Here is a 15,390-nt window from a genome sequence, read left to right as displayed (position 1 = left end):
CGGGGAGGGGCAACCGAGGGAGGGGAAGGGCGTGAGCAGGGCTCTGTGGGCTGTCCCGTGGTTCAGAGGTGACTGTGGCCACAGAGTCCTGATTATCCCAGAGACTTTCTGTGCAAGTGCCACCAACACATAGCAGGCATGCTTATCTAACCTCCCGACGACACAAAAATGGCCATTATAGTTAATAACTGAATCATGATTCAAAATTATTTTTGACATCAGAACATAGAAGTTTATGTAACAACAATAGGACTTGTTGAAAGGGTCCGAGAAGGTGACAGAGAAGCAGAATAGCTAATGGTCAAGAACAGAAATGCTGGGCCAGGCCATCTGGGTTCAAACCCAACTCTGCCACCCGTTAGCTGTTTAACCACGGGCTAGTAAGCAGCCTTGCTGTGCCTTGGTTTCCCCACCCACCTTGCGGGGTTGTAGGAAGTGAGTTAATATGTAGCCAAGTGCTTTGAGCAGTGCTTGGCACATGGTCACACCTACATAGGTTTGCCACGACATGAGGTCCCCCGTTACCCCAGGGCGCGGCCACACTGTTGAAGAAGCTACAGTAGTAAGTGTCCAGATGCGCCACCCTCCTCAACCTTCTCCTCAGTCAGATGCCAGGGGCCCTGACGTCCCTGAGGCACTTTGTGGGTCTAGATGCAACCCTCTGCCTCAGATCAGGCTTTTTCCTCTCCGCCCCGTGTTCCTGGGATTTAGCAAGTCCTTTTTCTGCAGTCGGCGGGGGCGTCAGGGCGCAGGCCGCCCCTGGCACAGCTCTGTGAGGATAGATCTGCTTACACGGAGAAGACAGGAGTTTTTGACTTTCAGAAATGCTCAGTATGACACATCTGAAATCATGCAGGTGGGCATTTTACAATGGAGTGGAAATGTCAGCCTGGCATTGGGAGAGAAGGCGGATTGGAAATGTCTGTTTCTTCAGAGGAATCGATGCAAGGCAACCAGCGGGGGTGGGGGTGGACCCTATAAGAGAGACTTCAGNGGGAATGGAGGCAGAGGGTTTTGAGCAGATGGGAGGGGGAAAGTGAGGGGCAGCTGACGCCAGTGGGGGAGGGGGGAGCCCAGGAGGCAGGGATCAGACACCCGTGGAACCTCTGACGGGGGGAGGAGGGAGATTGGTCCCCCCACCCCGCTGAGAACTCTGGGGCCACGTTACTCATTCACTAAGATTTCGCTGCATTCACGCGTCCAGAGTCCGTGTGGGCCACGACCCCAGTGCCCTGAGTCCTCCGGGACCTGAGAGACCCTCCCGCCCCCCGCGAGGCCGCCCCGGACCCCCGAGAACCTCCGAGGTGCAGGGCCCTGGGGCCCCTCGAGACTCCAGACGCCCCGAGTCCTGGAGTTCCCCGCACCCCCGAGATCCCCAAGACCCTGAGACCTTGCGAGTCCTCCGGGGCCCCCGAGAACCCCCGAGTTCCTGGGCCCCAGGGCTCCCTAGACCCCCGGAGTTCTCCGGANGCGGAAGTCCCACCCTCCTGCCCGCATGCCCTCGTGTGTGTGCGGCCGCAAGCATGGCGCACTACAACTTCAAGAAGATCACGGTGGTGCCGTCCGCCAAGGTAGGCGGCCCGAGGGCTCGTCCGCGCTCGTCCCTCCCCTTGCCGCGCAAGCCCGGAGGGACCTCTGGGTGGGACAGGGGTCGCTTCCTCCGGCCGGGCCCTCCTCCTGGGTCACGTTCTGTCCGGATGTGGGCCCTGCGGGGTTAGGGTTTCCCTGGGCAGCGACGGTCCTTCTTCAGGCTCCTGTCTCAGACGCGAGGGTCCTCTCTCAGGCGTCAGGGTCCTCCCTCAGGGGTCAGGGTCCCTCCTCAGGGGTCAGGGTCCCTCCTCAGAGCTGTCAGGGTCCTCCCTCAGGGGTCAGGGTCCTTCCTCGGACATTGAGGGTCTTCCTCAGAGCCGTCAGCGTCCCGCTTCTGAGGTTAGGGTCCTTCCTCAGAGTGTCAGGGTACCTCCTCCGGGGTGAGAGTCCTCCCTCAGGGGTCAGGGTCCCTCCTCAGAGGGTCAGGGTCCCTCCTCAGAGCTGTCAGGGTCCCTCCTCAGGGGTCAGGGTCCCTCCTCAGAGCTGTCAGGGTCCCTCCTCAGAGCTGTCAGGGTCCTGCCTCAGGGGTCAGGGTCCTGCCTCAGGGGTCAGGGTCCCTCCTCAGAGCTGTCAGGGTCCTGCCTCAGGGGTCAGGGTCCCTCCTCAGGGGTCAGGGTCCTTCCTCAGAGCTGTCAGGGTCCTGCCTCAGGGGTCAGGGTCCCTCAGAGCTGTCAGGGTCCTGCCTCAGGGGTCAGGGTCCCTCCTCAGAGCTGTCAGGGTCCTGCCTCAGGGGTCAGGGTCCTGCCTCAGGGGTCAGGGTCCCTCCTCAGAGCTGGCAGGGTCCTGCCTCAGGGGTCAGGGTCCCTCCTCAGAGCTGTCAGGGTCCTGCCTCAGGGGTCAGCGTCCCTCTTCAGAGGGTCAGGGTCCTTCCTCAGAGTTCATGGTTTTCCTTGAGCGTCAGATCAGACCTTGGGATCCTTTTCACAGAGGAGAGGTTTCCCTTGAGAGTGACCTGACTGAAGCCTCAGAGGGTTTTAGGTACTTGGAAATAAAGGTAACGTTGAGAAAGTGTGGGATGAGGCCTCTGGGGGCTCAGTCAGTTGAACCTCTGACTCTTGATTTCAGCGCAGGTCATGATCTCACTGTTTATGGGATCGAGACCTGCATCAGGCTCTGCGCTGACGGTGCAGAGCCTGTTTGGGATTTCTCCCTCTCTCTCGCTGCTCCTCCCCTGCTGGCTCGTGCCCTCCCTGTCTCTCTCTCTCTCTCAAAATAAACATTTTTTTATAAGAAGCATGGGATAAAATTTATTTGGAAAAAGTGTTTGTAGTTTATATGGTACTGTTAATTGTTAGTCTTTTGACGTTTCAGATAAGTGGATAGAAAGTAAACATTTTTGGTGTACTGTCTCTTATTTAATTGCAGGACTTCATTGACCTGACGTTATCGAAGACTCAACGGAAGACTCCAACAGTTATCCATAAACATTACCAAATTCATCGCATTAGATATTTTTACATGAGGAAAGTCAAATTTACTCAACAAAATTACCATGACAGACTCTCACAGATTCTAACAGATTTCCCCAAACTGGACGTAAGTGACTCTGGGGGACACATACTGTAATATAAGCATGAGCCTTCAGGTACTTGGTATTTATAGCCAGTTTCTGTACTTACCTGACAGACAGTGAAGGAAGAAAATTATTCACTTGTCAGCTTGATGAGTTGGTGGCAAAGCTGGGAACAGAATACAGGTTTTTTGATTCCTTACTATTCTTCCTTTCCCCCAACCAAGCTCTGTATGAGAGGGCCTGAAGCGGTCTCCTCGGGCTTGCTTTGTGGCTGATAGGCTTGTAGGTACCAACCCAAGCTCTCTAAAAGCTGCGGGCTGTGAACCTGGCGGCTCACCGGCCTGTATGGGCTTCCTCTCGTTCCTCTTTCCAACGCTCCTCTACCTCTGGCCTCAAGTTGCAGCAGTGGCCTGACGTCCATCAGCGTTTATGTTCCTGTCACTTCATCACAGTGATGGTCACTTCAGCACTGACCTCTGTTGACTGGTGGGAAGAAATTGCCTGGGGGAGCTATGACTTCTGCACTAAGCTAAAAAGTTGAAGTCTTCGCTCTCTGACATCGTACAGTTTGCCTGTTTATCAAGCCGTGGAAAGCAAGAGCAGACGCTGCTTAAAATAAAGTCCCTGTGTAGGAGCACACAGCGGCAGAGTTACCTGGTGGGGTCAGCAGTGCAGGGTAAGAGCCTAAATTGGCCACTGTCCCAAGATAGTGTGTAAAGCTAGGTTCAGCCAGAGGGGAAAAGTTGGTTTACGTGACAAGAGTTTCTTTTATATTTAAGATAATAGTAGTTTGTTTTAAAAAGAGTAGAGACATCTGCTAGTGGACAGGAACGAACTTCACACGTGTCTCCCAGGTGTGCTACAGGGGCTCAGTAGAGGCTCATTGGATGGGTGGATAGTTTCTTGGGGAAGGGGGGGGTACCCTAGAAATTACCTGGAGGAAACAGAAGAATGAGATTATTGGAAATGGGTGTGATATTTGGAAACACCTGATCGGAGCACACAAAATGCTTTGATCTAATTAGTGCCAGCCTTTTGTGGTTCTTTGTAAGAAGTTTTATCTTTTTTATCCTTGGTATCATTTTTAATGCAATACAGGTTTAAATTGTGAACACTCTGTTCCTTTTTTTTTTTTAAACCAAAGCTAGCTATCTGAGAAGAATTTTAGAGCAGAAGGTTAGTATAGTTACATTCATGGAATCATTGATGTGTCTCAGGTACTGTTCTAGGCTCTGGAAACACAGCGGTAATAAGTCCTTGTCCTTGTCTAGTGAGGGGAAGGGTTGTAAACGTGGAAATCTCTAGTGTGTTGGACGAGAAAGAGTTTGCGGCAGAGACCTGAAGGAAACGAGGTAGTGGGCTGCGGGGCTGCCTCGAGAGAAGCACTTAGGCACAGAAACAGCAGGTGCAGAGGCTCAGAGGTACAGAGCGTGAGGTCTCGAACCGGAAGACCCAGGAGGTGGAGCTGGGTGTGTGAGGGGAAGGTCCCGGAAAGGAGTGTGAGATGATGTGCCAGTGAGCCGCCTGGTGCGGGGCTCGAGTTCTGTTGTCTGGGAAGCCTTCCAAGTTGAGTGTGGGACGTGCCAAGCCGTGACTTACCAGTTAGAGGATGCGTGGCCTCTGGGGGCAAGAGCCTGCTTGAAGGTTGACGCGCTGTCGTAAGTAGCTGGTGGTGGTTGGAAGAGCTGATGGATTTGCTCGTGGCATCTTGGGCAGTGCAGTTGCCATCCGTCCAGACAGGGAAGCAGGGCGGGTTTGAGGACCAGGAGGAGGGTGGTTCGGATGCTTTGATCGGAGATTTCAGGAAGACATCTTGAGCAGAAGTGCGAGCAGTCTGGAGCTCTGTGACAGGCGTGGCCTAGAGATGTGTGGTGGGACTCAGGAACACGTCCGTGCCTTTAGATCCACATGAGATCACCTAGGAGCTGAGCGTGGAGAGAGAAGTGCTCCCAGGAACTCTGATGTTGAGTGTTGGGTGGGAGCACAGGCCGGCAAGGGAGTCTGGGGAGCGGCGGCGAGAGAAGAGCCAGTCAGTCCGTCCAGAGGCCAGTTGAATGGAGAGCGCAGGAAGCGTGAGTGGCCAGCTGCCTGGTGCTGTGGAGCACCCTGGTGAGGTGAAAGTGGGGAGGGGGCTGTTGTGATGAGCTGCTCTGATGGACTGGTGGACGCGATTCTGACTACACTGGGTTCCAGGACAGAAGAGGCAGTACCTCTCTTCGTGACGTTCCCTCAGAAGGACCGAAGGAACGGAACGGTTGTGGGTTCACGGAGCTTTCCGACTGTTAGAGCTGGGGGGGGAATGACACCATGTTTGCAGGCCTGGATTCAGGTCTTGCGTAGGAGCCGGGAGACTGGTGCACAAATGCAGACCCACAGGTGGGGGTGAAGGGGGCCCAGGCCAGGTGGGCAGGCAGAAGTGACCCCTGAGCTCTAGACAGTCCTCAGTCAGGAGAGGACCAGGGAGGAGGCGATGGGATTTAAGGAGAGAAAAAGTCGGGCAGTATTTCCCTACAGAATTATTTTTCAGGTATCATTGACACGTTGGGATGAGAAATGTGCCAGAATGACGGCTTTGTTTCTATTGTAGGATATCCATCCATTTTATGCTGATTTGATGAACATTCTCTATGACAAGGATCATTACAAGTTGGCCTTGGGACAAATAAATATTGCCAAAAACTTGGTGGACAAGTAAGGTATCTTCTTAATAGAGTATCTTTTAAATTATTGTCTGATTTGAAAGGTACCTCATATCTTTTTATTTCTTTAAGTGTGGCTAAGGATTATGTGCGACTTATGAAATACGGAGACTCCCTGTACCGCTGCAAGCAGCTGAAGCGAGCCGCCCTCGGCCGGATGTGTACGATCATCAAAAGACAGAAGCAGAGTTTGGAGTATTTGGAACAAGGTACCTGTTGTACATAAGCAAGGACAGGGTTTAGTGTGTGCTGTTAAGGTACTTGGTTCTTGTCAAGACTTCTTTCTGGAGTGCTCTTTTGTTTTATTTTAGACTTAACAGAATCAAAATACTTTTTCCTACCGACCCTTTAAGAAACTATGCAACAGGCTAGTTATTACTGAAAAAGCAGGTAGAACTTAAAATGCTTATGAATTATTAGTACTACATCTTAAAATGTTTATTTTTGAGAGAGAGAGAGAGCAAGAGCGAGCATGAGTAGGGCAGGGGGAGAGAGAGGGAGACACAGAATCCAAAGCAGGCTCTAAGCTCTTAACTGTCAGCACAGAGCCCGACACAGGGCTCGAACCTTGAGCTGTGAGATCATGACCTGAGCCGAAGTCAGAGGCCTAACCAACTGAGCCACCCAGGTGCCCCATGAATTGTTAGTTCTATTAAGAGAACATGGGGTGCCTGGTGGCTCAGTCGGTTAAGTGTCCAACTCTTGGTTTCAGCTCAGGTCAAGATCTGGCAGTTAGTGGGATCGAGCCCCATGTTAGGCTCTGTGCTGACAGGGTGGAGCCTGCTTGGGATTGACTCTCTCTGCCCTGCTGTGTTTGTACTCTTTCTGTCTCTCAGAAATAAACAAACATTAAAAAATACATTTTAAAAAAACGTTAAATTTTTTTTAAAGTTTTGTAATATCTGGGGTGCCTGGGTAGCTCAGTTGATTATCTGATTGTTGCTTTTGGCTCGGGTCATTTCATGGTTGTGGGATCAAGTCCCACATGGGGCTTCACACTGAGCATGAAACCTGCTTAAGATTCTGTCTGTCCCTCTGCCCCTTCCCCACTTACATATTCGCTCTCTCTCTCCCCCCCTCCCCTCCTCTCCCCCTCCTTCTCTCTCTCAAATTAAATAGGAGCGCCTGGGTGACTCGGTTAAGCGTCTGACCCTTGATTTTGGTTCACATCATGATCTTGTAGTTCATGAGCTCGAGCCCCACATCAGGCTCTCTGCTGATAGTGCGGATCCTACTTGGGAGTCAGTCTCTCTCAGTCTCTCTCTCTCTCTCNCCCACATGTGCATGTGTGCATGTGCACTCTCTCAAATAAACTTTATAAATAAATAAAAGCTTTGCAATATGTATGTGTTAGTGTGAAATTGGTACTCCAGCTTTGGTACATGATTATTTTAAGAGGACTGTTCAAAATTAATGTAGTATTTTTAATGAAACAGTTACTTGCCTGTACATATAATTTATACACTGTAAATGTTCTCAAGTCCTTTGGTTTTGTTTCCCCTTTTCCTGGCATCTTACAGATAATTTGCGACAAGGTTGGAGTACCTGACTGCTTTGCCAGTGCTTCCAGCGATCTGTTTGTTTGGTCTTGAGGGTGGCCTCATGGCGTCCCTGCCTTGCAGACGACCCATTTGGCGTTGCGTGGAAATAGCCCAGTGCCTCAACAGGAAGTGGTGGCACGCACACTTGCTTCAAAAATGCTTCCCAAATATCCCATTAAGAGTGGTGTGGGCACTGCTTAGACTTGTATCTGGCCTCACTTTTGACCTATTGAATAGGATTGTGGGTACAGCCAGATTTGGGAAGTACGTTTCTGTCTATTATGGTGCATCTGCAGCTAATCCATTTTCTATTCGTGTTTTTTCTGTCACTCATACTATAAATGTTGGAAGAGGGTTAATATAATCTTGGGCCAGGAGTACAACTAAGTGAAACAGATCTTTGAGTTTCTTAATTGCTCTTAAGAAGTTAAGCACATGTTATGTAAACTTCCCGCAGTGCGTCAGCATCTGTCCCGTCTGCCAACTATTGACCCGAATACGAGGACACTGCTCCTGTGTGGGTACCCGAATGTCGGCAAGTCCAGCTTCATCAATAAGGTTAGTTTGTCTGATGATAACACAAGCGACAGAGGACCTGAAACCTGACAGCTACTGTGTCCTGCCCTGTAGGTTGGAGGGTGGCCAGCCAGTTAGTCTGACAGCACTAGCCCTGCTCTAGGCTTAAATAGTCATTTACTTAAAGAGAGGACTGACTGTGTGAATCTAGATTTCTGTTACTGTTTCTATTCTAGTATCTGTTCCTTAGGTTTCTGAGGGATTTGAGATGTTGGGCCTGGTTTTGTTCACACCCGGAGAGCCTCTCCCAGGACGCACGGTCTCAGCCTCGTCTGGGGGTGGCAGTGCCAGGGACGCTGGGGTCTGCCGTGACGGGCTGCACTTGCCGAAGCAGGCTTCCTGAGGCACTCTGTGAACGTCATTGGTTGGTGTGTCACTGCTCACATCAAGTATTCAGTCCACGTAGTGGGAAGTGGCTGAGTTGCTCTTGATTTGAGTAAGTTCATTAATTGGACTTGAGGGCACTATTTATTTAGTAATAATGGTGCCTCAAGACAGCTTGGCTGAGTTTGAGAGACCTGAACAGGGTCACCTGGGTGGCTCAGTCAGTTAAGCGTCCGACTTCAGCTCAGGCCATGATCTCACAGTTCGTGGGTTCAAGCCCTGCGTCGGGCTCTGTGCTGACAGCTAGCTCGAAGCCGGGAGCCTGTTTCAGATTTTGTGTCTCTCTCTGATCCCTGCTCATGCTGTCTCTCTCTCTTTCTCTCAGAAATAAATAAAACGTTAAAAAAAAAATTTTTTTTTTTAAAAGACCTGAACAGTATAGAAACTGCATGTAAAATGTCGGTTCATAAATAAGTAGATAAAATAAAATGTCAGTTGACAACCAGCAACAGCTCAGGTGCCAGACAACAACGGTTACATGTGTGGGGCGCTTGCTGCCAGGAATACTTCCTCTTGAAGCCCATATGCAGGCTCCTACCGTGTCCCCGAGTTGTGCTGATGTGACAGACAAGCTGACGCTCTGCAGTGTCTGGGCCCGTGTCTCAGATGCTTGTGAGCCAATGCTGCGGGGCTAATCAATTAAAATTAACAAACAGTTCAGTTCATCAGTTGCACTGATCACATCTCAAGATTACATGGTGACGTGTGGCTGGAGGGCCCTGCATTAGCAGCGTAGATAGAGCAAGTCTGTTCTCACAGCAAGTTCTGTGGGGCGTTACTGAGACTGGGCTGGAGCAGAAGCTGACGGATACCTTCCAAGTGCTGGGCCATCCTCACGTCCCAATGCCATATTTGAACTGTTGTGTCCTGGCCCTGCCTGGTGGCATGAGGAAGTGGAGCCTGTCTGCCTGTGAGAGGGCGCCAGCCTCTGACCTCAAGAGTGTAATCATGGGAGCTCTCTCGCTTGCTCTCTGTTTTGTTGTTTTGTCTTAATACCAAAATTGTTAGTCTCCGTGATGTATAGGTGCCACATTTACCTTCTGTGACAGGGAATAAGGTGCGGAGCTTGTGTGATTGTGGAAGTTTTCGTTTTGTTTCAGGTGACAAGAGCCGACGTGGACGTCCAGCCCTATGCGTTCACGACCAAGTCCCTGTTTGTGGGGCACATGGACTACAAGTACCTGCGCTGGCAGGTGAGAGTTCCCGCCATTCAACACAGGGCTCGCGTCTGGATGGTTTTGTGAATGGGGTTTGATATCGGTGGTCCCCAAAACACAAGAATGTCTCCCCAGGTCCAGTGCACTTACAGGGAGACTCCACAGGGGTGGGACAGGTTCTTGGGGTCCCCGGGAACGTCTTCATGAAGAAAACTCCCGAGCTTCGCAGCTGCCTGAGCGCAGTGCGGGAGGCCAGCAGCTATCAGAGCAGACGGGTGCATCACGTTAGCAGTGCTGCTTCTCATGAGACCAGAGTGTCATTGTCATTTCTGACCCTGTCATCAGGAAGGACATGGATTAGCCACCTAAAAGCATGGGGCAGTTTCCACAGTTGAATTTTATTTTATAAATGATGAAGTCATTCCTAACACCGGGGAGCATTTGCCAGTTCTGTTCTGTTCTGTCGGGGCGCCTGGTGGGCTCAGTCAGTAGAGCAGGCAACTCTTGATCTCCAGGTCATGAGTTTAAGGCCTACGTTTGGCATAGAGCTTATGTTAAAAAAAAGGGGGGGTGGGTCCTTTTCTCAAGGTCATTGGCTGGTTCTTCAGTGAGCTCTGCAGGGTCCACTCATCCCCCTTTTAATATTTAAAGTCTGTGTACTGTTCCGTCATTGCCTTATTTCATTACATCAGTTGGGAGACCTACGTTTATTGACTAGTATTGTGAGGGCTGGCTTGGGTATGTGAGTCACCTCCAGGATATTCTGGACAAGAAATTTGTGGGTGTGTGCGCTCTGGAGTAACAGACCCGATGCTTAGGTTGTCGATACTCCCGGGATTTTGGACCACCCTTTGGAGGATCGCAACACCATTGAGATGCAGGCCATCACGGCCCTGGCTCACCTGCGCGCCGCGGTCCTGTACGTGATGGATCTGTCCGAGCAGTGTGGGCACGGGCTGAAGGAGCAGCTGGAGCTATTCCAGAACATCAAACCTCTCTTTGTCAACAAGGTATGGTGGGGACTGGCATTTGCGGTTCACAGCCTATACTACGAGGGTAATCATTTCATTGTCTTTCTTCCCTGCTCCAGCCTCTCATAGTTGTAGCAAACAAATGTGATGTGAAGAGGATAGCTGAACTTTCTGAAGACGATCAGGTAAACCCTCTGAATGTTTTGCATCTTACTTAGTCATTGCAAATTTCATTGCAGACAAGCGAAGTTGAGAAGGAACTTTAGCAATACTAGTCCAGATTTTTATTCCCTAGTTTAGATCATTCCCTCAGCGGTTTGTTAGTGGCAGCCTACACCTGACATTTCCCGACCTCTGCTCTTGGAGGACCCGTGCATTTGGCAGGATGGCACGTTTAGCCCTGGAAAGGATCTATGGACTGTTCTATGACCTCGGTGCCTGGAGGTTGCAAAGCGCCTTCAGACGGGCTTTGCCCCTTCAGGCCTCAGGTGGCTGGTTCGCCGGAGCTGTGCTCGTAGAGGTTTCTAGGTAGGAGGGTTCTGCGGGGGTCACATGCCTGCTGCCCACATTTGTGAGTAAACGAGTTTGGGAAATAAGTAGAGAGAGAATGATGAAGGAGGAGTGCTTGTAAACCGGGCAGAACTGTGAGTAGATGGTGTTCGCTGTTTTCCACGAGGCAGGTAAGGTTGTTAGCCCTCATCTTCCGCCCAGACTTGGCCTTGCAACTCTCCACAATAGGCACTTCCAGGATAACTACCTGGAGAAGGTTGGCACTAGAAACCGAGGTTCTCAGATTCTTGGGCACGTGAAGGCTGACAGGGCCAATCTGGGAGGCACCCTGCGTGGTGGGTCACAGCTGAGTTTTAAGAACTATTGCACTAGAGTAATCTCAGTGTGTCCTCATTGCCTGGAGCACGTGTCACTGGCCAGCTTCATGTAGAGGGTCTCTTCACGGTGCCTCTGTCTTGTGCTGGTTGGACATCTGATACGTGGTTAGAGGGTTTTAAACAGCTGCACTGCTTTAATGGGCACTGTGCATGTTCATTAAGTTACTAAGTAACTGCTGATATCATAATTCGCTTGTTTGAGAGGACCCAGATTCCTATTAAGTAATCTCTGTTTTTTAGGCTAATTGCTTTGGAGAGTGCAGATGAGGGTCAGGTAGTGAAGTCAAAGGTTAGGGTGTGTATGGCACCAGGTGCTCAGGTGTCGAGGTGAGACATGTCTGGGTTTCACCGTCTGCTAGCCGTGATGGGTGAGGTCCCCACCCTGGGGTGGCTAGTGGTAACTGCTGCATCCCTGCGTTGTCTGTCAGTTGTGTCTTCAGGCAGATCAAATGAAATCTGAAAGCCAGTGGGTGGCGGATGCCATTGGGACATGACTGTTGGGCTAACGCGAGGGTGTGGCCTATGGTCTACGCTGTGTGCACTGGTGCTCTGACCGTGGGCGTAGCACTGCATGGTGAACGGGGTCACGGCCAGCTCAGGTAGAGGCACAGTGCCTCAGATCACGTGCTAGTTGGTGGTGGAGTTGGCTCTCAGACCCCGCCTTTCCCCAGGACCACTGCTGTTTCCAGGAGAGGAGGAAGTCCAACTGGTAAGTGGGAGCCTGTAGTAAAGGTGTTTGACCTTGTTCATGACAAGCTTACTTGTCACGGGATTGGCCCCCTGCATCTGAATGAGGCAGTTAGTGAAGAACCATGCAAGTGAAGCCTCTCCTTTGGAGTCAAGTGATTTATTCATTTTTTGTGTTGTTTTCTAAGGAATTGTCTTAGGCTGAAGACCACGCATTTTATTTAAAAATAGTATTGAAAACATCCTAAAGAAAAGTTTTATATTTTGATCTTGCCAAGCTCCTTTTTAGGTAATCTCACAGAATGTTTCAGATAGCCTCTGGTTTGCTTCTGTAGTCTGGTTTGATCCTCCCAGCAGTATTTTTTTTATCACAGAAGAATATTTGGGGGGGGGGTCGGAAATCAACATTTTGGGGAAACATCCTTTAGAAGAATTCAAAAACGAGCTACGGCCGGGCTAATTAGTAGTTCCGATCACCATGTGAAGAACAGTAAGAATTGTTTGTAGGGAAGTAGAAAGTAATAATGGCCCTCCTGTTTTTCTTCTGTCTTTGCAGAAAATATTTGCAGATTTGCAGGCCGCAGGATTCCCTGTGGTTGAGACTAGCACCTTGACGGAGGAAGGGGTTATTCAGGTGAAAACCGAGGTCAGTGCTCCGTCCATACCTTTGCCAACTTTCTCATGAGATGTGTCTGCCATGGAAGGGCTTTCCGTCTAGGTTGGGGACGGTGTGCACCACACTGAGCCCTGGTTCCCCCTGCCCCGTCCAGACGAGGGGTTTGGAGAGATGACCTGACTCCTTCTGCAGGGGACTTGAATTTCATGTACAGCCTGCTATCCTTGACCTGGCGGGATGTCTGTGCCAGCTATACTCTTATGGAACTTCTTCAGAAGCAGAAAGAAAAAAAAAGCATGGAAGAGACATTTCCTGTTAGATCTCACTTGTGATTCTGATCATTTTTGCATCCTTGTTATTTTTACCTGAAATGAAAAGAAATGGCAGGTCCGATGCTGTCAGTTGGCTTGGCTTTGTTGCTCCAGTGACCCTGGCTAGGGAGCCTGGCACGAGGGTCACTGGTGGTGGAAGCAAGCCCAGGTGGGATGTGGGATGTTGCCCCAGCCTGGGCCTGGCCTAGGAAGGAAGAGGCCTGCTCCCTCTGAGTATGTGGTCTGCCCCCAGAGTCACCGGGACCTTGGGGTGATCCCCAAGACGGCACCAGCGGATGTGACTCCTGAGGCAAAGCATAGACCGGGGCTCGAAGCTTGGAACAGAGTCTGCTGGTTACCGTGGAGTCTGGTTCCTCTCCCACACCCCCACATCCAGCCCTGAAGGTGGGTGCCCTGTGAACCATATCTGGTTTTCTCACCTTCTCAGGCTTGTGACAGGCTTCTGGCTCATCGGGTTGAGACCAAAATGAAAGGAAATAAAGTGAACGAGGTGCTGAACAGGCTGCATCTGGCCATGCCGAACAAGAGAGACGACAAGGTGAGACTGCCCTTCCCAGGAGCTCGGGAGTGAGACACCTGTGCCATCTGTCCACACAGGCCAGCACCCGCTTCACGTGGGGCTCATGGGCAGGGTCCACGGGTGCCATGTGCACACACGCCCATGCCCACCCACGTGGCTGTCACAGTGAGCTTGAGTTTCTCTTCCAGAGTAAAGGTTGTGTCCTGAAGTATAAAAGTGCCGAGGTAACCCTGTTCACTCCACCAGATGTGGTTACTGGTAACTGTCTTGTTGATCCCATAAGTCCTTCTGATGTGTGAGCATAGTTTTACAAATTTTTAAACGTAGACGTGTATTATATTCTTTAAAATAGTTCTGTATTCTATTACAAACCATGCTCAGCTGCATGTCTTTGTTCATCATAAGTCTTTATCTGCAGAGTGAGTTTTCAGTAAGACATTGAGAGCATTGTCCCCAGAAGTGCCTTCCTGGGATATGCTGCACGTCCCGCCATCAGTAGCTGCTGTCAGTCTAATCGGTGATTTCCACTTCTGGAATTTCTTTTTTTTTTTTTTTTTAATGTTTTATTTATTTTTGAGAGAAAGACAGCATGAGCAGGAGAGTGTCAGAAAGAGAGGGAAACACAGAATCCAAAGACAGGCTTCAGGCTCTGAGCTAGCTGTCGGCACAGAGCCCGATGCGGGGCTTGAACCCACAAACTGCGAGATCATGACCTGAGCCGAAGCTGGATGCTTAACTGACAGAGCCCCCCAGGTACCCCTGGAATTTTTTTTTCTTTTTAAAAACAAATTTTTTTTTAATGTCTTTATTTTGAGAGACTGAGAGTAAGCGGGGAGGGGCAGAGAGAGAGGAGACACAGAATCTGAAGCAGCTCCAGGCTCTGAGCTGTCAGCACAGAGCCCAAGGGGGGCCTGAGCCCACAGACTGTGAGATCATGACCTGAGCCGAAGTCAGACACTTAACCAACTGAGCCACCCAGGTGTCCCTGGAATTTCTTTAATGATCAGTTTAGGCAAGCATTTTTTTAATTTTTGAACAATTTATTTTTGAGTAATCTCTACACCCAATGTGGGGCTCGAACTGACAACCCTGAGATCAAGAATTGCAGCGAGCCAGCCAGGTGCCCTGCCAAGCCTGCATTTTTCATGTGCTGATTAGCCTATTAGTTCTTCAGGTCGTTTATCTTTTACTCATTTAATTTATGATTTTTATGTTAAGGAAATCAGACTCTCATGTGTTCTTTTTTAAAATAGGCTCCATGCCCAGATCGGGTCCCATTGTGGGGCTCAAACTCACAACCCTGATACCAAGACCTGAGCTGAGAGTGAGTTGGATATTTAACCAACTGAGCCACTCAGGCACCCCCAGATTCTTCTGTGTTCTGTGGGGTGGTTTTTTTTTTTTTTTGATCATTTGCTTTTTGATTTCGGTTTTCTTTCTCTGCTTCAAAGAAATTTTACATTTTTAATACAGGATATTTAATATTTAACAATTTTAATATATGCTGTTCACTAATGTTAATATTTTTTACAACAACTGGGTTTGTGTTCTGCATAGGAAATATTTTTTTCCTATACTAGGATGGTTTGATTATCTTAATTTTTCCTGTTTTGAACAGAAGTTTTTGCTCAGTCTTCGCATTTGAATTGTTTTTAAGAAGCACATGGGGCACGGGGCGCCTGGGTGGCTTAGTCGGTTAAGCGTCCNCTCCTAGAAATAAATAAAAATATTTAAAAAAAAAAAAAAAAGAAGCACATGGAGCAGCTACTGAGCTCAGTTTGCCTGGCTAGTCCTTAATCTCAGGACTGGTGATCGAATACTGTATGTTTCCATTGAATTCTCATATGGACTGGCTTCGTGTCTAGATTTCTGTGGTCTCCTTTTTTTTTTTTCTTTTTTCTTTTTTTTTTTGGTTTT

General features: G+C 49.7%; 1 protein-coding gene across 1 annotated transcript in view; it reads left to right on the top strand.

Moving 5' to 3' along the window:
• Positions 1-1,482: 1,482 nt before the first annotated feature.
• The window catches only part of GTPBP4 (GTP binding protein 4), a 21,577-nt gene continuing 7,669 nt past the window's right edge, over positions 1,483-15,390 (top strand). The window contains exons 1-10 of the mRNA XM_077758552.1: positions 1,483-1,571; positions 2,956-3,126; positions 5,691-5,794; positions 5,875-6,011; positions 7,801-7,901; positions 9,404-9,496; positions 10,279-10,470; positions 10,551-10,616; positions 12,562-12,651; positions 13,381-13,491. Coding sequence (XP_077614678.1) covers positions 1,524-1,571; positions 2,956-3,126; positions 5,691-5,794; positions 5,875-6,011; positions 7,801-7,901; positions 9,404-9,496; positions 10,279-10,470; positions 10,551-10,616; positions 12,562-12,651; positions 13,381-13,491 — 1,113 coding nt within the window. The 5' untranslated portion in view covers positions 1,483-1,523. The remainder of the gene's footprint in view (positions 1,572-2,955; positions 3,127-5,690; positions 5,795-5,874; positions 6,012-7,800; positions 7,902-9,403; positions 9,497-10,278; positions 10,471-10,550; positions 10,617-12,561; positions 12,652-13,380; positions 13,492-15,390) is intronic.

Source organism: Crocuta crocuta, unplaced genomic scaffold (genome assembly GCF_008692635.1).
Source record: "Crocuta crocuta isolate KB4526 unplaced genomic scaffold, BGI_CrCroc_1.0 scaffold32, whole genome shotgun sequence".
Lineage (NCBI taxonomy): Eukaryota > Metazoa > Chordata > Mammalia > Carnivora > Hyaenidae > Crocuta > Crocuta crocuta.
Note: the sequence above shows the minus strand (reverse complement) of the source record. Positions and strands in the feature narration are given on the sequence as shown.